The sequence below is a fragment of the Gorilla gorilla genome, chromosome 8 (genome assembly GCF_029281585.2).
Source record: "Gorilla gorilla gorilla isolate KB3781 chromosome 8, NHGRI_mGorGor1-v2.1_pri, whole genome shotgun sequence".
Classification (NCBI taxonomy): Eukaryota; Metazoa; Chordata; class Mammalia; order Primates; family Hominidae; genus Gorilla; species Gorilla gorilla.
Genome location: NC_073232.2, coordinates 104,749,653 through 104,773,263, shown reverse-complemented (window position 1 = coordinate 104,773,263; position 23,611 = coordinate 104,749,653). Strand labels below are relative to the sequence as shown.

Here is a 23,611-nt window from a genome sequence, read left to right as displayed (position 1 = left end):
GACAAAGGATTTCATGTGTCTTACCTACTTTTGTATCCGTAGTGTGTGGAACAGTGTCTGGCACAGAGTAGATGTTCATTAAATATTTATTGGATGAATGAATCAGTCAGTGTGTCTCAGTATATTGGAAGTTGCTCTTACCAAAAAGCATCTTCTGCACTGTTTTTCTACACTGGCCAAAAATATAAGCCATTTTTTTTTCCACAGCCGCTTCCTAAATGTTTGTCTAATTTGTTTCATAGAAATTTAGGAGGAAATTCTGTTCATAAAAATGTGTGTACTTTATATTTTAAAAATCCTGTAGGTGTCAGCATTTTAATATCAAATTTTCTTCATTAACAAGTACTCAGTTTTTAACCAGAAATATTCGTGGTTTTCCCTGAAAGAAATGTGATTTTGCTCTCTACAATGGAAGTATGTTTGGGGATTAACAGTATATATGGCAGAATCATCAAACAATATGAAACTGCTTAACAATGTGGTAGGAAAGAGAAAACGATTTAGGGCTACAGAAAATTTTTCCAATGGAGTAAAATTTAACTGAAGAGAGAAAGGGTGTACAGTAATGAATTTAATGTGTTACAGATCTGCTTTAATAAACTATGTAGTAGCTTTGTATATTTTATTTATTTATATTTTCCTTTTTAAAAGTATTATCCCCTAGAAGAGGTGCTCACAGCGGAATATTTACTGGAAGAATTTAGACCTGACTTAATAGAGATGGTTCTCGATAAACTCAGACCAGAAAATGTCCGGTGAGTCACCATACAGATTTTACTATTATACACTAAATTTTCAATAATGATTAGAATCTGAAAAAACTTGAAATTGTGAATAAAATGCTTTTAAACATTTTATCAAGCATTACAAAAGTAGAGAATAGTATAATGAAGCAACACCAAGCTTCAACCATTGATACATGGCCAGTCTTTTTTAATCTATACCCATCCCTCTTCAGTGATCCCCGTTCCACCCTAAATTATTTTGAGGCAATATCTCTAAAAGATGAGGACATTTTTAAAAACAAATATAATTTTATTATCATAAATAAAATAGAATAATAACCTGTCTTAACCTGGCTTTATTCTAACTCAAACGCCCAAAGTATCAAGCCCACCTATCTGACTCATATAAGCAAATGAAGGCACCCTCTTTTTCTTAAGCCACAGTAAAGATTACAATCTCAGAATCCTCCTGATTGACCAGTGGTTAACCTGGAAATTGAAAGTCCAAACTCTTATAGTAGCAGAGGTATTCTTGCTAGAGGAAAGTAGTCCTTAAAGTGCTTGTGAGCCACCACATGATCTTCCTCCCATAAAACTGAATTTCATCTATGTTTTCTAAAGTCAAATGATAGAGGGAATATAATTGAATGACATGTTTTACATCTTTAATTTTTCTTCTCTGTTAGGGAAGTATTTTTGAAATTCTACTGGCAATTTGGTTATTGAGTTTTTTGGAACAGTTGTTTTATGAATAAGATCAACAATGTGATAGAACTTTTTGAAAAAAAAAAAAAATCTTTTTGGGCTGGGCACGGTGGCTCCTGCCTGTAATCCCAACACTTTGGGAGGCCAGGGTGGGCGGATCACCTGAGGTCGGGAGTTCGAGACCAGCCTGACCAACATGGAGAAACCCCGTCTCTAATAAAAATACAAAATTAGCCAGGCATGGTGGCATGCATCTGTAATCCCAGCACTCGGGAGGCTGCAACAGGAGAATCGCTTGAACCCAGGAGGTGGAGGTTGCTGTGAGCCGAGATCATGCCATTGCACTCCAGCTTAGGCAACAGGAGTGAAACTCTGTCTCAAAAAAAAAAAAAAAAAAAAAAAGTCTTTTTGACAGAACTATCCTATCAGAGTCTTTTCCTAGTTACCATTGTTTGAACTTTTCCAGACATATTATCAAAGATTCATTAGCGATAATTGCATATATATGACTTGCACTATACTGTTTAGGTTGAGAACAATAATTAATGTCTTCTAATGTTCAGGTGGGCTTGGCCTATCTATTGTCACTCCTAGGTGGTTGGTGGACTCGGGTGACTTTCTTCTAGGAAATACTATTAGCGAGATTTTACCTGACCTCATGCTAGGATTCAGCTAAATATTCTATTTTTTGGGAAGCCAAGGCGGAGGAGGATCACTTGAGCCTAGGAGTTTAAGACCAGCCTGAGCAGCATAGTGACACCCCATCTGTATTTTAAAAAGTTTTAATGATTTTTTTATATTATGATACAGTGTTTGGATGAGTACAGATAATTATCTAGCTTCAAGAACAATTTTTTATAGAGATAGGGTCTCACTGTGTTGCCCAGGTGGATCTCAAACTCCTGGCCTCAAGCAGTCCAGCTTAGCCCCCCAAAGTGCTGGGATTACAGCCGTCGTGAGCCACTGTGCCCAGTCTAGAATTTTCTTTTCTTTTCTTTTTTCTTACTGAGCCTAGAATTTTTAAATTGGAATAAGATACCATGGTTTTGAGGTTTAAAAAATATATTAAGGGTCAAAATTTAGAAATCTTTTTCAATGAAAATAACGTGTGAAATTATTTAGAAATTAAATTTCTGGTTTGAGGTACCCAGTAGGTTACAATGTTTCCTACGCAGTTTCTTGCCAATATTTTAAGTCCCCATTTATTGCCTAATCCTTAATTACTCAAGAATTGATTATGATACAGAAAATCATACTGAAAAACTAGACGAAGTTACTGACAGCTGTGAATTCATTAGAGATTGCTGAGTTGATCATTCTGCCTTTAACAGCAAATGCTCTTTTTCAACTCTAGATAATTTACTGAGGAATTGAAAAATGAAGAAATCTTTCCTTTTCCATTCAGTGAACAACAGAGAAAGTTGTAGATTAAATATTTGTATAACGTAATATGTTAAGTTATTCATGCCTGACGTAGTTTAGTGGGGGATGGCAAGATATAGTTCACATAATTTAAATGGTTTAAAGTGATATATGCACTGATACACATAATTGCGTATGTAGAAAATCCTAAGGAATCTACTTTCCCCTTCAAAAATCTGGAGCCAATAACTGAATTCAGCACAGTCACAGGTTGCAAGGTCAACATACAAAAATCAACTGCATATCTATATATAGCAACAAAAAAATAGAAAATTAAAAGAAGTATTTATAATAGCAACAAAAGCATAATATTACTAGGAATGAGTTTAACCAAAGTAAGCAAGACTTCTACATAAAAAACTAAAAACAGTAGAAGAGAGCAAATATTAGCCAAGAAAAATGAAAGAAGACCTAAATAAATGGAGAAGCATACTATAGTCATACATTAGGAGACTTGATATTATTAATATGTTAGTTTTCTCCAATCTGGTTCATAGACTCAATGTAATCATAACCAAAATCCTGGTAGGCTGTTTTTCTTTTTCTTCTTTTTATTCATTTATTTAGAGACAGGGTCTTGCATTGTCACCCAGGCTGGACTGTAGTGGCGGGATCATAGCTCACTGCAGCCTTGACCTCTTGGGCTTAAGTGATCTCCTGCGTCAGCTTCCTGAGTAGCTGGGATTATGGGTGCAAGCCACTATACCTGTTTGTTTATTATTATTTTTTTTTAGATGGAGTTTCATTCTTGTCACCCAGGCTGGAAGTGCAATGGTGCAATCTCGGCTTACTGCAACCTCCGCCTCCCAGGTTGAAGCAATTCTCTTACCTCAGCCTCCTGAGTAGCTGGGATTACAGGCACCCGCCACCACACCTGGCTAATTTTTTTATTTTTAGTAGAGATGGGGTTTCATCATGTTGACCAGGCTGGTCTCGAACTCCTGACCTCAGGTGATCCGCCCACCTCAGCCTCCCAAAGTGCTGGGATTACAGGCTTGAGTCACCGTTCCCAGCCTTTTTTCTTTTTCCTTTTTTTTTTTTAGATGGAGTCTCGCTGTGTCACCAGGCTGGAGTGCAGTGGCGCAATCTCGGCTCACTGCAACCTCCGCATCCCGGGATCAAGTGATTCTCCTGCCTCCGCCTCCCCAGTAGCTGTAACTACAGGCATGCGCCACCATGCCTAGCTAATTTTTGTATTTTTAGTAGAGACAGGGTTTCACCATGTTGGCCAGGATGGTCTCGATCTCTTGACTTTGTGATCTGCCTACCTTGGCTTCCCAAAGTGCTGGGATTACAGGCGTGAGCCAACGCACTGGCTTTTTTTTTTTTTTTTTTTTTAAAGACAGAGTCTTGCTCTGTTGCCCAGGCTGGAGTGCACTGGTGTGATCTTGGCTCACTGCAACCTCCTCCTCCTGGGTTTAAGCAATTCTCATGCCTCAGCCTCCCAAGTAGCTGGGATTACAGGCATGTGCCACCAATGCCCAGCTAATTTTTTAATTTTTTTGTAGAGAGAGAGTCTCACTATGTTGCCCAGATTAGTCTCGAACTCCTGAGCTCAAATGATCTTCCCACCTCAGCCTCCCAAAGTGCTGGGATTACAGGCATGTGCCACTGCACCTGGCCTTTTTTTTCTTTTTTCTTTTTCTTTTTTTTTTTTTCTGAGACAGGATCTCACTCTGTCACCCAGGCTGGAGTGCAGTGCGATCTCAGCTCACTGCAACCTCTCCCTCCCAGGTTCAAGCGGTTCTCTTGCCTCAGCCTCCCGAGTAGCTGGGATTACAGGTGTATGCCACCATGCCCAGCTAATTTTTGTGTTTTCAGTAGAGATGGGGTTTCACCATGTTGGCCAGGCTGTTTTTTCTTTTTTCAGAAATTGGTTCCAAAATTTATATGGACATACAAAGGACCTAGATAAGTCAGAACACTCCTGAAAAAAAAAAAATCACCAAATGTGGGAGGAATTAAACCACTAGATTTGAGGACATTAGTATAAAGCTTCAGTAATTAAGACACGGTAGTATTGACATCATATGGATAGACAAAGAAATCATTGGAACAGAACAGAGTCCAGATATAGTTCCACACATATATGGTCAGTTGATTTTTTTGTTGTGATTAAAAAACAACTTCCCTTTTCTCTCTGCCTTCTGATAATCACTATTCTACATTCTGTTTCTATGGGTTTAACTACTTTGGATACCTAATGTAAGTAGAATCATACAACATACCTTTCTGTGCCTGGTTCATTTCACTTACTGTAATGTCTTCAAGGTTCATCCATGTTGTAGCATATGACAGGATTCCCTTTCTTTTTAAGGCTAAATAGTGTTCCATTATATGTATGTACCATATTTTCTTTATGCATTCATCTATCAGTCAGTTGGGTTTGTTTTTTTTTTTTTTTGAGATGGAGTTTCACTCTTGTTGCCCAGGCTGGAATGCCATGGTGCGATCTCAGCTCACTGAAACCTCCATCTCCCGAGTTTAAGCGATTCTCTTGCCTCAGCCTCCCGAGTAGCTGGGATTACAGGCACGCACCACCATGCCTGGCTAATTTTGTATTTTTAATAGAGACGGGGTTTCTCCATGTTGGTCAGGCTGGTCTCGAACTCATGACCTCAGGTGATCCGCCGTTCTCGGCCTCCCAAAGTGCTGGGATTACAGGCATAAGCCACTGCACCCGGCCAGTCAGTTGATTTTATTTTTGAGAAGAGCATCAACATAATTGAGAATGGAAAATCTTTTCAACAAATGGTGCTGTTCTACTAGCTGTGTATCTATATGAAAAATGATGAAACTTGACCTTTGCCTCATACTATTTGTAAAATTTGAGATAGATCATAGACCTGTATATAAACACTAAATCTATAAAACTTCCAGAAAAAATAGAAAAATATCTTCAAAACCTTGAGATAGGCAAAGATTTCTCAGATAGAACATGAAAAGCAGTAACCACTAACGAAAACACATTGACCGTGCACAGTGGTTCACACCCGTAATGCCAGCACTTTGGGAGGCATAGAGGGAGGATTGCTTGAGCTCAGGAGTTCGAGACCAGCCTGGGCAACATGATGAAACCCCATCTCTAAAAAAGTATGCAAATTAGCAGGGTGTGGTGATGCGTGCCTGTAGTCCCAGCTACTCAGGAGGCTGAGGCAGAAGGATCACTTGAGCCCAGGAGGTGGAGGTTGCAGTGAGCCATGATCATACCACTGCACTCCAGCCTGGGCAACAGGGTGAGACCCTGTCTTAAAGAAGGCTGGGTGCGGTGGCTCATGCCTATAATCCTAGCACTTTGGGAGACCAAAGTGGATGGATCACCTGAGGTCAGGAGTTCAAGACCAGCCTGGCCAACATGGCAAAACCTCATCTCTACCGTAATTCCAGCTACTTGGGAGGCTGAGGCAGGAGAGTCGCTTGAACCTGGGGGCCGGAGGTTGCAGTGAGCCAAGATCATGCCACTTTACTCCACCCTGGGCAAAAGAGCAAAACTCCATCTCAAAAAAAAAGAAAAACCACCGATAAAATGGACTTCATCAATATTAAAAACTGCTCTTAAGTGATACATGCATTTAACTTACATCATTAAAATACATTGAAGAAAAATACCCAGAACACACACTAATTTTTACTTTACTTGCCACACTAGTTTTAATTTACTTGCCTCATTTAGGCAAGTAAAACAGTTTAAATATTTGTATTTTCCTCAGTGTACCTATATTTCCAGGGGGGAAAAATCAGCCTAAATCCGGTTGAATTTTATCATATACCTTCTACAAATAAAACCTCTTACCAACATGAGGAGAAAGAGCTATAGATTTACCAATAGAACTCGTTAGACAATCTGTTTTCCAGGTTCAAGCAATTCTCTTGCCTCAGCCTCCCAGTAGCTGGGATAACATGCGCCCGCCACCATGCCTGACTAATTTTTGTTTTTTGTTTTTTGAGATGGAGTTTCGCTCTTGTTGCCTAGGCTGGAGTGCAATGGCACGATCTTGGCTCACTGCACCTCCGCCTCCTGGGTTCAGACAATTCTCCTGCCTCAGCCTCCCGAGTAGCTGGGATTACAGGCGTCTGCCACCACGCCCAGCTAACTTTTTGTATTTTTAGTAGAGATGGGGTTTTGCTATGTTGGCCAGGCTAGTCTCGAACTCCTGACCTCAAGTGATCCACCTGCCTTGGCCTCCCAAAGTGCTGGGATTACAGGTGTGAGCCACCATGCCCGGCCTGTATTTTTTTTTAGTAGAGACAAGATTTCACCATGTTGGCCAGGCTGGTCTCAAACTCCTGACCTCAAGTGATCCACCCACCCCGTCCTCTCAAAGTGCTGGGATTATAGGCGTGAGCCCCCATACCTGGCCTCACTAGACAATCTTTGATATTCCTTCCAGTTACTAATTTTGTGTGGTTTTGTCACCTACTACTAGTCATGAGATCTTGGATACATCATTTTTTTCTTTCAATGTTTATTGAATCACTTAACGTGAAACCTCAGAGTTGACAGTCCTGAAAGGGGGACTTGTGAAAAGTTAACTTTATATAATGTCATGAATACTGGCTGTCATTTAATTTCCTTGAACCCTGCTCATCTGCAAAGTGGGGATAGTGCTTTATCTATATGATGTAAAATGATTTAGCAAAGTCAAAAAGTGTTGTACAAACACAAGGTAATGCTGTATTAAAGTTATACCATATAATAATAAGGATGTGCTTTTTCATTTTTGTAAGAAAAAACCATGATTTAAATTATAATTCTTGCTGCTCTAGAGCCAGTAATTGACCCAGCAACACTTCGTAGGAGTGCATTTGCTGGAGCATATGTTTTACTTTTGAAATTGCATATTTCTAAATTTGATATCTTATGCAATTAAATACCGCTTTTTACTCTCACATTTAAAGAGAAAGCACTTTTCCTCTACAGGATTGGTCTCTGTGACTGTTAACAGTTGTAACTGCAGTAGGTCAGTGATACATGGTGCAAAACAGCCTGGGATAATATTGCCAGCTGCCAGACCAGACTAGGGTGGCTCAAGGGTAAGATTACCTTCTTTAATACCCGCTGAGACAAGTTTAACATTGCAACCAGGTAGGGAAATAAATGGGAAACTCTTAAGAATGAAAGGAACCTTAGAGGCCATTTAATCCAACTCCTGTTAGGTATACACTTGGCCCTCCATATCCGCAGGGGATTGGTTCCAAGACCCCCATGGATATCAAAATCCAAGGTGCTCAAGTCCCTTATATAAAATGGTGTAGTATGGTACTGTGTATCTGTTCTGCAGTATCCCAGCTGAGTAGTTACCAGCTTCAGTTTAACTTCTTCCAAGGATGGGGAACTCATTAAATACCAAGGTAGCCAGTTTCATTTTTGCCAGTCCTAATTGTTAGACAATTATTTTGAATTTTGAGACTTGATTACCTGTTCAAAGGTGTTTACCTATTATTACTCAATGATCATTGTCACCCACCTCCCCTGATCCTATCATTTGGTGCCTGTTTTACCATATTAAATCTACAAAAACAGCTATAGAGTCTTTGTCATGTGCCTTCCTTTAGTCATAAATAATTCCATTTATTTGGGAGAAGTTATTCTTAATTAGTCCATGAAAGTCCTAGTGATAATGACGGTTTTCTTGTCTAAATGTCTGACAGTCTGACAGTTAACTGTAGAATTTTGTCAGGGATCATTTCCTAATTTACTGGCTTATGGTGTTCAGGCTTCACTCCTTTTTTCTTTTTGAAAGTTACAGCGTTTGCCCATCTCCATCTCCAGTTTTCTGCCTCATCTCGTGTTCTCCAGCATTTCTAAAAGATGATGGACAATGATTCTGTTAGGATTTGGTAGTTGCCTAAGCATTAGAAATTGTGACTCATCTATGTTTGGAGATGTGATTTCTTCTTTTTTATTTTTATATTTTTTGAGACAGAGTCTTGCTCTGTTGCCCAGGCTGGAGTGCAATGGCACAATTTCGGCTCACTGCAACCTCTGCCTCCTGGGTTCAAAGGATTCTCCTGCCTCAGCCTCCTGAGTGGCTGGCATTACAGGCGCCCACTACCACACCCGGCTAATTTTTGTGTTTTTAGTAGAGATAGGGTTTCACCATATTGGCCAGGCTGGTCTTGAACTCCTGACCTCAAGTGATCCACCGGCCTCAGCCTCCCAAATTGTTGAGATTACAGGCATGAGCCACCACACCTGGCTAGAGAGGTGGTTTCATACTTGGCTCATTCACCTATCTTCAACTCCTTTTTTCTGTGTTTGGTCCACCTTTACAGTTTAAAGAGCCATGTTTATTTCAAAGACCAGGTAAATAAGAGAGGAATAGTCCTGCCATCTGTTAACATGAGATTAACTGATTACATTTTGCTGTAGGTCATGTGTCCTATTAAATTATGAGTTTCTTCCAAATAGGAACTGTATTTTGTCTTTCCCAGAATTTGACCTGGTAAGAACTCAGTAAAAGTTGACTGAATTTTCTAAACTTTAAGCCTAATCTTTCTTGACTTTTTTCTTACTTTAAGAAACACTTTAGGCCAGGCATGGTGGCTCACGCCTGTAATCCCAGCACTTTGAGAGGCTGAGGCAGGTGGATCACCTGAGGTTGGGTGTTCAAGACCAGCCTGACCAACATGGTGAAACCCCATCTCTACTAAGAATACAAAAATTAGCCGGGCATGGTGGCAGGCACCTGTAATCCCAGCTACTCAGAAGGCTGAGGCATGGAAATCGCTTGAACCCAGGGGGGCGGAGGTTGCAGTGAGCCAAGATCATTCCACTGCACTCCAGCCTGGGGGATAGAGCGACCCTGTCTCAAAAAAAAAAAAAAAAACACTTAAAAAATGGTTTTTAGCATTTTTCATGAGCCTCAATTCCTTTAGCACTTTAGCTTTCCTATCACTATTTAAGTATGATTTCTGAGTCTCATCAATAGATTTTTTTCTTCAACTTTCTGTCTTCTCTGTGTATCCTTTAAAAATCTAATTTGATATCATGATAGTGTAGAATTTTACTAGTGGAAGGAGAGGGTTCATCTAATTTGAATCCCTATTTAAAAATTAATGAGGCCGGGTGTGGTGGCTCACGCCTGTAGTCCCAGCACTTTAGGAGGCCAAGGTGGGTGGATCACCTGAGGTCAGGAGTTGGAGACCAGCCTGGCCAACATGGCGAAACCCTGTCTCTATTAAAAATACAAAAGACTGGGTGCAGTGGCTCATGCCTCTAATCCCAGCACTTTGGGAGGCCGAGGTGGGCGGATCACAAGGTCGGGAGTTGGAGACCAGCCTGGCCAACATAGTGAAACCCTGTCTCTACTAAAAATACAAAAATTAGCCAGGCATGGTGGCGTGTGCCTGTAGTCCCAGCTACTCAGGAGGCTGAGGCAGGAGAATCGCTTGAATCCAGGAGGCGGAGGTTGTGGTGAGCCAAGATCGCGCCACTGCACTCCAGCCTGGGCAACAGAGTGAGACTCCACCAAAAAAAAAAAAAAAACAAAAAAAAACGCCGAGTGTGATGTAATCCTAGCTACTGTGGAAGCCGAGGCAGGAGAATCGCTTGAACTCAGGAGGTGGAGGTTCCAGGGAGCCGAGATCATACCACTGCACTCCAGCCTGGGCGGCAGAGCAAGACTCCGTCTCAAAAAAAAAAAAGAAAAATTAAAAATTAATGAAACTAAAGTTTAGAGAGGCTAAATGGCTTGTGCCTAACTTAGATCTGTGATTTTGGCAAGATTTCAAAGAAAGCGATTCAGAGTATCTGCCAGAATCTCAGTTTCTTATTGCCAAGTCTGTACCCTTTCCACTAATTGTTTGAATTAATCACAATTACCTATGAAGCCTCTTTTCATTCTTTGGACATCTTTTCCCTATTCTGTGTTAGGGATCATTTGTAAAAATCTCAGGAGAGTTTATTCTTTGGGAACCATATTGCCTTTTCATGTCTGTAGTCAGGAGACCTTTTGTTTCCAGATGAGTTCCATCTAGCTTCGACAGCTGCATTCGCTCCAAACATTTTTAAATGTACTTGAAGTCAACAGCATTCATTCTAGCCCACTGTTTCCTTTTCTTGCTGTTGTAAGTTTTAGTATGAAAAGGTTGTGTTTTCTCATGTTTCATTTTTAAATTTCTTTCTTTTTCTTTAAATAGAGACAGGGTCTCACTGTATTGCCCAGGCTTGCCTTGAACTCCTGGGCTCAAGTGACCCACTCGCCTTGGCCTCCCAAAGTGTTGGGATTACAGGCTTGAGCCACTGTGCCTGGCCTGTTCTCTCATTTCTAAGGATCACATCATTACCATATTGGCAGCCTTTTCTTCCCCCACACTCTAGCCACATTTAAAAAAAAAAAAAAAACTGGGCTGGGCATGGTAGCTCATGCCTGTAATCCTAGCACTCTGGGAGGCCAAGGTGGGAGGATTGTTTGAGCTCAGGAGTTTGAGACCAGCCTGGGCAACGTGGTGAGACCTCATTTCTACCAAAAAAAAAAAAAAAAAAATTGGCTGGGTATGGTGGTATGTGCCTGTAGTCCCAGCTACTTGAGAGACTGAGGCAGGAGGATCACTTGAGCTCAGGAGTTCAAGGCTGCAGTAAGGTGTGATCACACCACTGTACAAGACCCTGTCTCGAAAAAAGGAAACCTTATTTTTTGGTATAATTAGATTTTCGGCAGATGGTCTAAAATGCTACAATATTTGTACTAGTTTTTCTCAACTGTCTGCGGTTGTGTATACCATAGGTGTCTGTACTTCAATTATTGTGACCTTTTCTCCTAATTCAAGTGCTCTTCCCTGTACTTTCACACTCTGGTTCATAGGTATCTATATGGGTTTGATGTGTGTATACTCTGTACCGTTATTTTCTTCCCTGTCTTTATTTATTACCTCATACATACCCTTTCATTGTATATTTCAATCTGGAATTCCTTAATGATATACTAACTCTTGGTCTGCAAAGGTATCTCTTCTTGTTAGTCTGGTATTTGATCTGTGCCTAGTCTGAGGAACTGTGCTTGTCTGTTTCCTTATAATAACATTTCAAATGTTACCCATACACTTCACTTTGGTATATAGCTATCCAAATCCCTAAGGACTGTACTTGATGAGTCTGCCTTTTTCCCCTCCTTTTTTTTAACCTGAGCATTACTGCACAGCCTGAGTGTCTGCTTTCTGTGTCAGATAGTCATCTTCCAGAGCATCTGGCTTGGCAGCTTGTTTACTTTCTCTCTCAGAACTGAGTTTAAGGTTTTCTTGTTTCAGAGGGCAAGTCCACTCCACTCCAGCCTGGGTGTCAGAGTGAGACCCTGTCTCTAAAAAAAAAAAAAGAAATCAAGCGTTTCATGGAAGAGTAGATGGGAAGACCATCTGCCAGATTCTTCTACTTAGTATATTTTTTAGAAGTCTCCTTGAGAATCAATCCATTCATTCTCTGAGAAATCAACAAAAGTGGAAGCCCAAGTTCCTAGGCCTGAGTCTTCATAGGCTCTATCATGTATTGAATGCCCTTAAGAGATACCATACACCCTTCATATAGCTGTATGATTTCTGTGAACTGTCTACACATACACCTCAAACAGGATTCTTGAACTACCAACATGCATCACTTCCTTCTGACGCAATAATAGAACTCTTTTATCTGTCAAATCCTCTGATTCCTCTGTATCTTTCTCTGGAACGTATTTCTTATTTAGCATGTTTTCTAGAACTGGTAGTGGTTAGTGACAGATAGGCCAGATCAGGAACACCTACAGCTGGAAGATTAGTCAGTCATACTGACAGGTGCGTCATCTTGCTTTAGGATATCTACCGAAAAGCGGATAACAAGACCAAGTCCAGTCAGCCAGGTAGAGTATTTTGTCTAGAATGAATAAAAAATAGACAGTAGTTCAGACTACTAGCGTTGAAGTTGGGGAGGTTCAACAAGGGGCAGGTATTTGGAACAGAGATTGGGATTCTCAAAATGAATGAGTATCATCAGAGGGGAGTTTTGATTGCAAGTACTAGGCTTTTAGCTGTGAGGCCAACATTCAGAGGCCAGAATCAAACCTCTGGGGGTAGGTGAGAACAAGCAGGAACAGATATTATTTGAATTGGGACCTAATTATTTGAATTGGGAATTGGGACTTAAGGGAGAAGTGGAACCAGTAGCAGGACTGACTTTACACCAAGTTGCCCAAGCTAATTGACTAGAATTCCTTGACCCACAAGATTCAAAATAGGATTGGTCCCAGCCTGTGGTTGAGTCCACTGGTGAGGGTGTAGTGATTCCAACTTCAATGATTAAAAGGCAGTAGAGGCGGAGTGTCCCTGATAGTGCTACACAGGGATGGCTTAGAGTTCCACTTGTTCAGAACTTCTTTTGCTCCTCTAGTCTTGTCATTTTTTGTTCACTTATCTTTTGACATCACTTTACTTCTGCCTTCCCTCCTTGAACACTTTTTTTTTCTTTTCTTTTCTTTTTGAGACAGAGTCTTGCTCAGTCTCCCAGGCTGGAGTGTAGTGGTGCAATCTCGGCTTACTGCATGCTCCGCCTTCCGGGTTCACGCCATTCTCCTGCCTCAGCCTCCCAAGTAGCTGGTACTATAGGCACCCGCCACCACACCCGGCTAATTTTTTGTATTTTTAGTAGAGACGGGGTTTCACCATGTTAGCCAGGATGGTCTCGATCTCTTGACCTCGTGATCTGCCCGCCTTGGCCTCCCAAAGTGCTGGGATTACAGGCATGAGCCACCATGCCCATCCTTGAACACTTTTTTCCATCTGACTTCTCTTCTGGGCTGTTTCTACTGTCGCATCAAAAAAAGCTTTTAGGCTGGGCACAGTGGCTGACACCTGTAATCCCAGCACTTTGGGAAGCTGAGACAGGCGGATCACCTGAGGTCAGGAGTTCAAGACCAGTCTGGCCAACATGGTGAAACCCTGTCTCTACTAACAATACAAAAATTAGCTGGGCAAAGTGGTAGGCACCTGTAATCCCAGCTACTTGGGAGGCTGAGGCCGGAGAATTGCTTGAACCCAGGAGGCAGAGGTTGCAGTGAGCCAAGATCGCACCGTTGCACTCCAGCCTGGGTGGCAAGAGCAAAACTCCGACTCAAAAACAAAAACAAAAACAAAAATTAGCCAGGCGTGGTGGCGGGTGCCTGTAATCCCAGCTACTTGGGAGGCTGAGACAGGAGAGTTCTTGAACCCGGGAGGCAGAGGTTACAGTGGTAGACATTTTTTGGTCTTGTCCCTTTCTCCCCTAGTAGCAGGAAGGCCTGTGTATTTGTAGTAGACATATTTGATGCTAGTCTCTGGCAGGGAAGAAAACATAGAGCACAAATGTAGCAAGCAATAATAAAAGTTTCTTGGGTATGTGTGTCACGTTTTTAAAATCTCTGGATGGGCCAGCAGGTTTTGTTAGTCATTCCTGTTAATTCTGCACCTGAGATACTCCTAGGAAGGAGTACTTTTTTTGCCTTTTGTTTTTTTTGTTTTTTTGTTTTTTTTAAAAAGAGACAAGGTTTTGATTTGTCACCCATGCTAGAGTGCAGTGGTGTGATTCTAGCCTACTGCAGCCTCAAACTCCTGGGCTCAAGCAATCCTCCCACCTCAGTTTTCCAAGTAGCTGGGACTATAGCTGCGTGCCACCCCACCTGGTTAATTATTAAAATTTTTTGTAGAGACGGGTCCCACTATTTTGCCCAGATTGCTCTTGAACTCCTGGGCTCAAGTGATCTTCCTGCCTCAGCCTCCTAAAGTGCTGGGATTTCAGGCATAAGCCACCACATCCGCAACTTCTTTGCTTTTTTTAGGGCTGTTTTTTAACTGACTGTTTTAACTGACCTTGTTACATTTTTTTCCCCTGGCTACTCTTCTTTTTAAATTTTAGTCAGTAGCAACCTAGAGGAATCTCTCCTGCGAGCACTTTTTCATACTAAAAATAATGGACTGTAACTAAAGGATAACAGGGACTATGATCAGAAACCTCTATTCATATATTGCTTGTTTGGACTAAGCCTTACAGGATTTGCTGGGTCTTAAGAGGCCCAGCACATTCTTGGATATTATTTATATTGTCCTGAGTCAGGTTCTTTAAATTCATATATACAGTATGAGTTTACAGGGTTTTTTTGTTTGTTTTTTCTATCTCTAGGGTTGCCATAGTTTCTAAATCTTTTGAAGGAAAAACTGATCGCACAGAAGAGTGGTATGGAACACAGTACAAACAAGAAGCTATACCGGATGAAGTCATCAAGGTAGGGTTAACTCATCTATGAATAAGCCTGACGTGAGGAATCACAAGAACATTGCTCCCTAGATCCACCAACTAAGGCCCCAGAGTGTGGAAGACTGATGACCTAGTGTTATCTGTACCATCCTAAGAGAAATCAACAAGTAGATAGGGAGCTGGAGTTTAGCCTTTTCATGAAGACATGGTACTCTAGCCACCTTCTCATGTGTCTATCAAACCACCAGGGTTGTGCCTCATGCCATAAAAGGTAACTGAAGTGCAGAGTACGTGGGCACAGGCACCAGAAAGGCAAGAAGCGATGGAAGTAGGAAGCATGAGAAACCAATGCAAGGGCTCCAAAGAGCTCACAGTCTTGCTGTGAACACAGGCTGAGAGCAGGCTCTAGGATTCATACCATCTATACTTCAGGAGGTGCTATGTTTTATGCCTCATGTTATAGCACTGTTCTTTTTGTCAACATAGGAGAATTATGATTTTCAGAACAGGTATGTTAAAACAATATTTTGTCCCATTCATCAGTAGTCAGGATTTTGCTTGTGAATGTTACCTACTTATCTAGTACTTTTTCTTTCTTTCTCTTTTGGTTCTCATTGGCTATGTGCCTTTGAGACTGGGTCCCTTATTCCTGGGAAAAGACCAGAAAACTTTACTCTCGCTAGATTCTAGTTAAACTCAAGTAATGGACATTTTAAAAATGTACCTGTGTAATGACATACAAAAAAAGGAATTAGTTTAAGAAAGAAGATCATCACTGGTACTTCACAGATCTCTGACATATTCATGATACGGAAGATCATTGAAGCCCTCCAGTGTGTGAAAATGTCCATCTCTCTAAACTGAGAGGAAAGCTGATCTTCCATGAATTAGTGCTGGGTCTGAAATAGTCCTAAAACAAGAAAGAATCCCCCTGTTCACTGGACTCTGACCATAACCAACCTGCCCTGAATGGGAATTTTTTTTTTTTTTTTTGAGATGGAATCTCGCTGTGTCACCATGCTGGAGTACGGTGGCATAATCTTGGCTCACTGCAACCTCCACCTCCCGGGTTCAAGCGATTCTCCTAGCTCAGCCTCCCGAGTAGCTGGGACTATAGGCACATGCCACCACGCCCAGCTAATTTTTGTATTTTTAGTAGAGACAGGGTTTCACCATGTTGGCCAGGATGGTCTTGATCTCTTGACCTTGTGATCCGCCCGCCTCGGCCTCCCAAAGTGCTGGGATTACAGCTGTGAGCCACCACACCCGGCTGGGAATTTTTTAAGAACACATCTATCTGGGAACTCAGTAGTGAAGTTACTTACTAAGTGTTTCCTAGTCCCTAGTATTCAGCCGTTCTGGAAACCTAAGATACCACTTAAGAAATATGGCCAACGTCCCCAGTGCCGAAAGACACAAATGCAGGAACTAAGATAGAAGCGTAAAATCTGCAAGGCTGTATCACACCAGCTAGAGATCAAATTACTGAATCCAGAAATCCAGAATTATTGACAATTGGTTTTTTTTTTAAATAGACAGGGCCTTGCTCTGTTGTCCAGGCTGGTTGCTTTTTACTCCTGGCCAGTTGCTTTTTTTTTTTTTTTTTTTTTTTTTTTAAATAATGAAAAGCCTTATAAATTAGGTTCAACAATCAGTGGCCTGTGATCTGTCCCACTTAGCTTTTGGAACTAGGACAGGAAACAGATCCAGTCTACTACAGGTTGTGTGAATCCCAACCTAAATCTCAACTTTGTTTTTTCTTTTTTTTTTTTTTAGACAGAGTCTCGTACTGTTGCCTGGGCTGGAGTGCAATGGCACCATCTTGGCTCACTGCAACCTCTGCCTTCCAGGTTCACATGATTCTCCTGCCTCAGCCTCCCAAGTAGCTGAGATTACAGGTGCACACCACCGCACCCGGCTAATTTTTTGTATTTTTAATAGATATGAGGTTTCACAATGTTGCCCAGACTGGTCTCGAACTCCTGACCTCGTGATCCGCACATCTCGGCCTCCCAAAGTGCTGGGATTACAGGCGTGAGCCACCACGCCTGGCCTCAACTTTGTTCTTAACCTTGTGCTTGAACTACTGGTTCACTTAAAAGTTCACATGATCATCTGGGAGAGGTGTGGGCCAGTTCTTAAGAAGTACTGAAAGCCAAGCGTGGTGGCTCATGTCTGTAATCCTAGCACTTTAGGAGGCTGAGGTGGGCAGATTGAGGGGAGTTTGACACCAGCGTGGGCAATACAGTGAAACCCCATCTCTAATAAAATACAGAAATTAGCTGAGTGTGGTGGTACACGCCTGTAATCACAGCTACTCAGGAGGCTGAGGCACAAGAATCGTTTGAACCTGGGAGGTAGAGGATGCAGTGAGTGGAGATCACGCTGTTGCATTCCAGCCTGGGCAACAGAGTGAGATTCTGTCTGAAAAAGAAAAAAAGAAGTACTGAAGTGAGGCCGGGCATGGTGGCTCACACCTGTAATCCCAGCACTTTGGGTGGATCAGTTGAGGCCAGGAGTTCAAGACCAGCCTGGGCAACAGTGAAACCCCATCTCTACTAAAAATACGAAAATTAGTCGGGTGTGGTGGCACACACCTGTAGTCCCAGCTACTTGGGAGGCTGAGACACAAGAATCACTTGAACGCAGGAGGTGGAGGTTGCAGTGAGTTGAGATCATGCCACTGCACTCCAGCCTGGGCGGCAGAGCAAGACTGTCTCAGGAAGAAAAAAAAGAGAGAAGTACTAAAGTGAAAGACACCTCCTTTAGCCTGGCTTTCAGGCCATTCATGGATATAACTTAGTATAGCTGAAAGTATGGCTCTTATATAAATGACCTATTGTCTAGCAGTTGTGGGAATATATTCCTGAGCAGATTATTCTCCATTCTTTAAAGAGCTAGAATAAACATGATCTTCATATGGACAAGTCAGCTTTTCTGTGTTCCATAGTCTCAATTGTTCCTCAGCTGGTCATTTTGGAGATGTGGAGAGGAAGGGTAGATATATGAGTGCAAAATCTTTGCTAGTACTAGAAAGACTAACTGAAGTTTCAGGAAAACCCATCGATAGATTTGGTAGTACCTCCTTTATATATGATGGAAAACAATGCTGTGTGCCATTTGTGCACTTAATATTTGCCCATATATTGAGCAGAGATACTATTTTAAACTCTTAAATCAGACTCTTACTGCATTTGTGTGTTTCATTATTCATCCAGAAATGGCAAAATGCTGACCTGAATGGGAAATTTAAACTTCCTACAAAGAATGAATTTATTCCTACGAATTTTGAGATTTTACCGTTAGAAAAAGAGGCGACACCATACCCTGCTCTTATTAAGGTAATGTGTTTGAATCAGTGATTTTAAATTTGGGGGACAGACCTAATACATGGGGGACTGGGTAAATGATTTCTTACATTTGGTACTATGTTGATTTGGGGAGGCTCACATCCTAATAGGTGACAAAAAAGCTGCAGAAAGAATAACTACAAGAAATATTAGAAGGTTAAAAATATTAAAGCAAGCAAACAAAACTAAACAATGTAGAATCTAGGGAATCACTTTCTTTGTAGGAGAAAAAAGTAAGTCTGAGTTGTAACCACAAGTCTGTGGAAAGGTCTGTTCCTCTTTTCCATGTCTGCTGAAGACCCAGTAAGGAAGTAGGTTTATGCTGCATCATGGACATTAAAGACAAGAAAGGATCTCTAAAGCCTGAAAGAGAGCAAGTCCAGGGGGAGCTGTTGGATTTCCTGCCCTTAAAAACATTCATCATGACATAGTGACTATATCAAATTAATGGAATGATAAACTAGTGCGAAGGGCTGTTGAGAAGTAGGGTTCCCTCCCCGTCTTTTTCTGAATGTCCTTTTCATGCTATTACTTCAGAACTTGAGTAAAGTATGTAAAAAATTGTATCAAATTATTACAGCACATTCTCCCTTCTAAACGTATTTCTTCTCCCTTCTAAACTGTTTCTAAACTCATGACTTAGGCACACACACACAGATGTTTCTTTTTATCTTCTTCAGATGACCTAACATTGGAAAAATTTAGATGAGTTCAATGAGATAACAATTAGTGTTTAGGAACATTAAAATTTGTCTTAAGCAACTAGATTATTAATGAGACAACCATTTTTCTTTATTTTCTTTTCTTTTTTGAGACAGAGTCTTGTTCTTGTTGCCCAGGCTGGAGTGTAATGGCATGATCTCGGCTCACTGTAACTTCCACCTCCCAAGTTCAAGTGATTCTCCTGCCTTAGCCTCCCAAGTAGCTGGGATTACGGGCACTCGCCACCACGTCCAGCTGATTTTTTGTATTTTTAGTAGAGACAGGGTTTCACCATGTTAGCCAGGCTGGCCTCGAACTCCTGACCTCAGGGGAGCCACCTGCCTCGGCCTCCCAAAGTGCTGGGATTAGAGGCATGAGCCACCATGCCTGGCCCGTTTTTCTTTAAAAATGACATTTTAAAGAGTTTTATATTAGCTTATGCAAAGAGAAAGTTCATTTACCTCAGCTGTTTTTTATGTATTGTTTATCTTATCTTATTTATTTATTTATTTATTTATTTATTTATTTATTTATTTATTTGTGGAGACACGGTCTCTCTGTTGCCCAGGCTGGAGTGCAGTGGTGGTATCATAGCTCACTGCAGCCTCAAACTCCTGGGTTCAAACCATCTTCTGGCTTCAGCCTCCTAAGTAGCTGGATTACAGACGCACACCACACCCAGCTAGTTTGTTTTTAATTTTTTGTAGAGATGGGATCTTGCTATGTTGCCTGGGCTGGTCTAGAACTCCTGGCCTCAAGTGATCCTCCCCCTTCAGCCTCTCAAGTAGCTGGAATTATAGGTGTGAGCTACCATATCCGACTTTTGCTGTTTGTTTTAAATAGGCCTTCCCAGAGCAAACTAACGAGAACATTAAACCATTTATATCTCTTCCCAGAGTTTCAAGGTAGTTTCAAGTGACTAAAGCCATTCTTAGTATAGCATGAGTGAAGTGGAGAGGCAAGATAAGTAGCTTATTTGTTCATCCTTGGCCATGTTGGTTATCCATGGTTGCATATTAAATTATTCCAAAATTTAGCAGCTTAAAACCACAACATTTAAGTTAGGCCACATGCAGTGGCTCACGCCTGTAATCCCAGCACTTTGGGAGGCTGAGGCGAGTCGATCATGAGGTCAGGAGTTCGAGACCAGCCTGACCAAAATGGTGAAACCCCGTCTCTACTAAAAAAAATTAGCTGTGCGTGGTGGCGCGTGCCTTATCCCAGCTACTCAGGAGGCTGAGGCAGGAGAATCGCTTGAACCCAGGAGGCAGAGATTGCGGTGAGCCGAGATCACGCCATTGCACTCCAGCCTGGGTAACAAGAGCGAAACTCTGTCACAAAAAAAAAAAAAAAAAAAGAAATAACCCACAACAATTATTATCTCACACAGTTTTTTTTCCTTTTTTTAAAAGACTCGCATTCCATTGCCCAGGCTGGGGTGAAGTGGTGCAGTCATGGCTCACTGTAGCCTTGGCCTCCTGGGCTAAAGTGATCCACCCACCTCAGCCTCTTGTGTACCTAGGACTACAAGCACCCACCACCACGCCCAGCTAATTGTTCAATATTTTTGTAGAGGTGGGATCTCACTATGTTGCCCAGGCCGATCTCAAACTCCTAGGCTCAAGCGATCCTCCTGCCTCAGCCTTCCAAATTTCTGGGATTATAGGCATGAACCATCATGCCTGGTTTCTCACACACAGTTTCTTTTTTTCTTTCTTTCTTTCTTTCTTTTCTTTTTTTTTTTTTTTGAGACAGAGTCTCTCTCCGTTGCCCAGGCTGGAATGCAGTGGTGCAATCTCAGCTCACTGCAACCTCTGCCTCCCAGGTTCAAGCGATTCTCATGCCTCAGCCTCCTAAGTAACTGGGATTATAGGCATGTGCCACCATGCCCAACTAATTTTTGTATTTTTAATAGAGACAGGGTTTTGCTATTTTGGCCAGGCTGATCTCGAACTCCTGGCCTCAAGTCATCTGCCTGCCTTGGCCTCCCAAAGTGCTGGGATTACAGGTGTGAGCTGCCGCACCGTATCTCACACACAGTTTCTTTGTTTTGTTTTGTTTTTTGAGATGGAGTCTCGCTCTGTTGCCCAGGCTGGAGTGCAGTGGCATGATCTCGGCTCACTGCAACCTCTGCCTCCCGAGTCCTGGTTCAAACTATTCTCCTGCCTCAGCCTCCTGAGTAGCTGGAACTACAGGAACGAGCCACCACACCCTGCTCATTTTTGTATGATTAGTAGAGACAGGGTTTCACCATGTTGGCCAGGATGGTCTCGAACTCCCAGCCTCATGATCCACCCACCTTGGCATCCCAAAGTGCTGGGATTATAGGAGTGAAGCCACTGCGCCTGGCCCTCACACAGTTTCTGAGGAGGGCCAGGAATCCAGCAGTGACTTAGTTGGGTAGTTCTGGCTCAGGGCTTGTCGTAAGGTTATAGTCAAGCTGTTGGCCAAGGTTTCAGTCATCTGAAGGTTCAGCCAGGGCTGGAGGATTCTCTTCCAAGTTCAGTTATGTGGTTGTTGGCCAGCCTTAATTTTTCACCACATGGACCTCTCTGTAGAGTTGCTTGACATGGCAGCAGGCTTCCCCCAAAGTGAGTGATCCAAGAGGGAAAGTGAGTGATCAGGATGCAAGCCGCAGTGTCTTTTATAATGCAGTCTCAGAAGTATACCATTAATTCTGTCATATTTTGTTAGTAAGGCAGACCAACCCTGTTGTAGTGTGGGAGGGGACCACCCAAGGCTGTGAATCTCAGCAGGCAAGGATTGTTGTGGGCCACCCTGGAAGCTGGCTGCCATACGCTTGCAAGGGACTTCTGCCTCTGCCTTCCTCCTAGTGTCCAGAAAGACGAAGACAGGACAGTTGGTATTGGCTTCTCTGATCTGTCTCTTCCTTCACTGTACCCCCATCTCCCTAATACAGGGGAAATAGAAGGCAGATTTCACTCTGCTACAGGAGTCTGCAGTCTTTGTCTCCAGCTTCCTACCTGCTGACTCTTGAGTATGCTTCAAGGCCATGGGACAGCAACTCCAGAACAAAACTCTAACTATTGCTTCTGTCCTCCTCCTCTTGAAGAGTGATTTGATTGAACATTTTTGCTGAATGCGCCTCTATTTCCCTAACCAAATTGTTTCTCCATCACAGGATACAGCTATGAGCAAACTTTGGTTCAAACAAGATGATAAGTTTTTTTTGCCGAAGGCTTGTCTCAACTTTGAATTTTTCAGGTATGTAAGATGAATCTAGCTTATAAAGCTTATAAAAATCAACAATTACATTTCCAGGAGTTGTCTGTTCTTCTTAAACATCCATGTCTAGAAATAAAAGGAATTAGAGTTGTTTCACCTAGAAAAGGAGAGGCTGAAAAAAATAAATAAATAAAAATAAAGAAAAGGAGAGGTTGGCCGGGCACGGTGGCTCACACCTGTAATCCCAGCACTTTGGGAGGCTGAGGCGGGCGGATCATGAGGTCAAGAGATTGAGACCATCCTGGCTAACATGGTGAAACCCCGTCTCTACTAAAAATACAAAAAATTAGCCGGGCATGGTGGTGGGTGCCTGTAGTCCCAGCTACTCAGGAGGCTGAGGCAGGAGGATGCAGTCAGCCGAGATCGCACCGCTGCACTCCAGCCTGGGCGACAGAGCCAGACTCTGTCTCAAAAAAAAAAAAAAAGAAAAAAAAGGAGAGCTGTTGCTGTTAAGAGGTATTTTAAAAACCAGTGTTGTTAATTCTCTTTTTTTTTCTTTCCCCATTAATGAGTATGCCCTTTAGCTGAAATGATTTATGTTAGCTATTGTTAGGATGACCTTCTTAGCCTTCAGGGTTTTGGATTCTGAGGAGGCCGTAGATTTACCCAGAAGAAGACTCATTGAAGAAAGAATAAATAATTTGGGGTGTTTTTATTGCTTTGGCTTTGTATTCCTGGAACTTGTCTAGAAGAGGAGGTACTAGTTACTAAATGATCCTGAGTCTTGTTTTATCCTTTGTCTGGAGCCCTTAGATACTGCTTCCTCTATTTCTGGCTTGATTACTTAAACATTACTAATAAAAAGGGAGAAGATGTTTAGTAAAATTTATGAATAATGCTATTGCAGTAATTTCTCAGTGCACCTTCAGTTCATCTTTGTCTTCCTTTACTTATTTGTGTGTTAATCACCTGGTTCAGATTTTACTTTGTGAGTTTATACTTCATAATTTTATATTTCTAAAATTCAGTGGTTTGTAAGATAAGCCTATCATGGTTTATTTGTTCAGTAATGTTCAATATGATAATCAGCTTTTTCATTAATTTTTATTCAGTTGGCTTGACATGAAACTAGAGGTAGATAAGGTTTAAATGCTTTGGAAAGAGGGAAAGGAATTTGATTTTCCATCAACAAATATGTTGAGATTATAGTGATTATAAATATTGTGGTTTTATAGCATGAGATTCACAGATTATCTAGAACTGTGCAGAGATTTTTTATTGTTTACACCAAAGATGGGCTGTCAGGTTGTGGCTTATTATTG

At 41.7% G+C, this 23,611-nt stretch overlaps 1 protein-coding gene across 9 annotated transcripts in view; it reads left to right on the top strand.

Annotated features, from left to right (window-relative positions):
- IDE (insulin degrading enzyme) overlaps positions 1-23,611 on the top strand; it is a 128,460-nt gene that overhangs the window by 75,171 nt on the left and 29,678 nt on the right. For 8 of the 9 annotated variants that reach the window (XM_019035088.4, XM_019035087.4, XM_055352492.2 and 5 more), the window contains 4 exons: positions 652-755; positions 14,977-15,079; positions 18,270-18,392; positions 22,246-22,328. In XM_019035088.4, the coding sequence (XP_018890633.3) occupies positions 652-755; positions 14,977-15,079; positions 18,270-18,392; positions 22,246-22,328 (413 nt within the window). Of the gene's footprint in view, positions 1-651; positions 756-7,804; positions 7,887-14,976; positions 15,080-18,269; positions 18,393-22,245; positions 22,329-23,611 lie in introns of those variants that run through there. The other variant, XM_004049792.5, reaches the window with a different exon arrangement.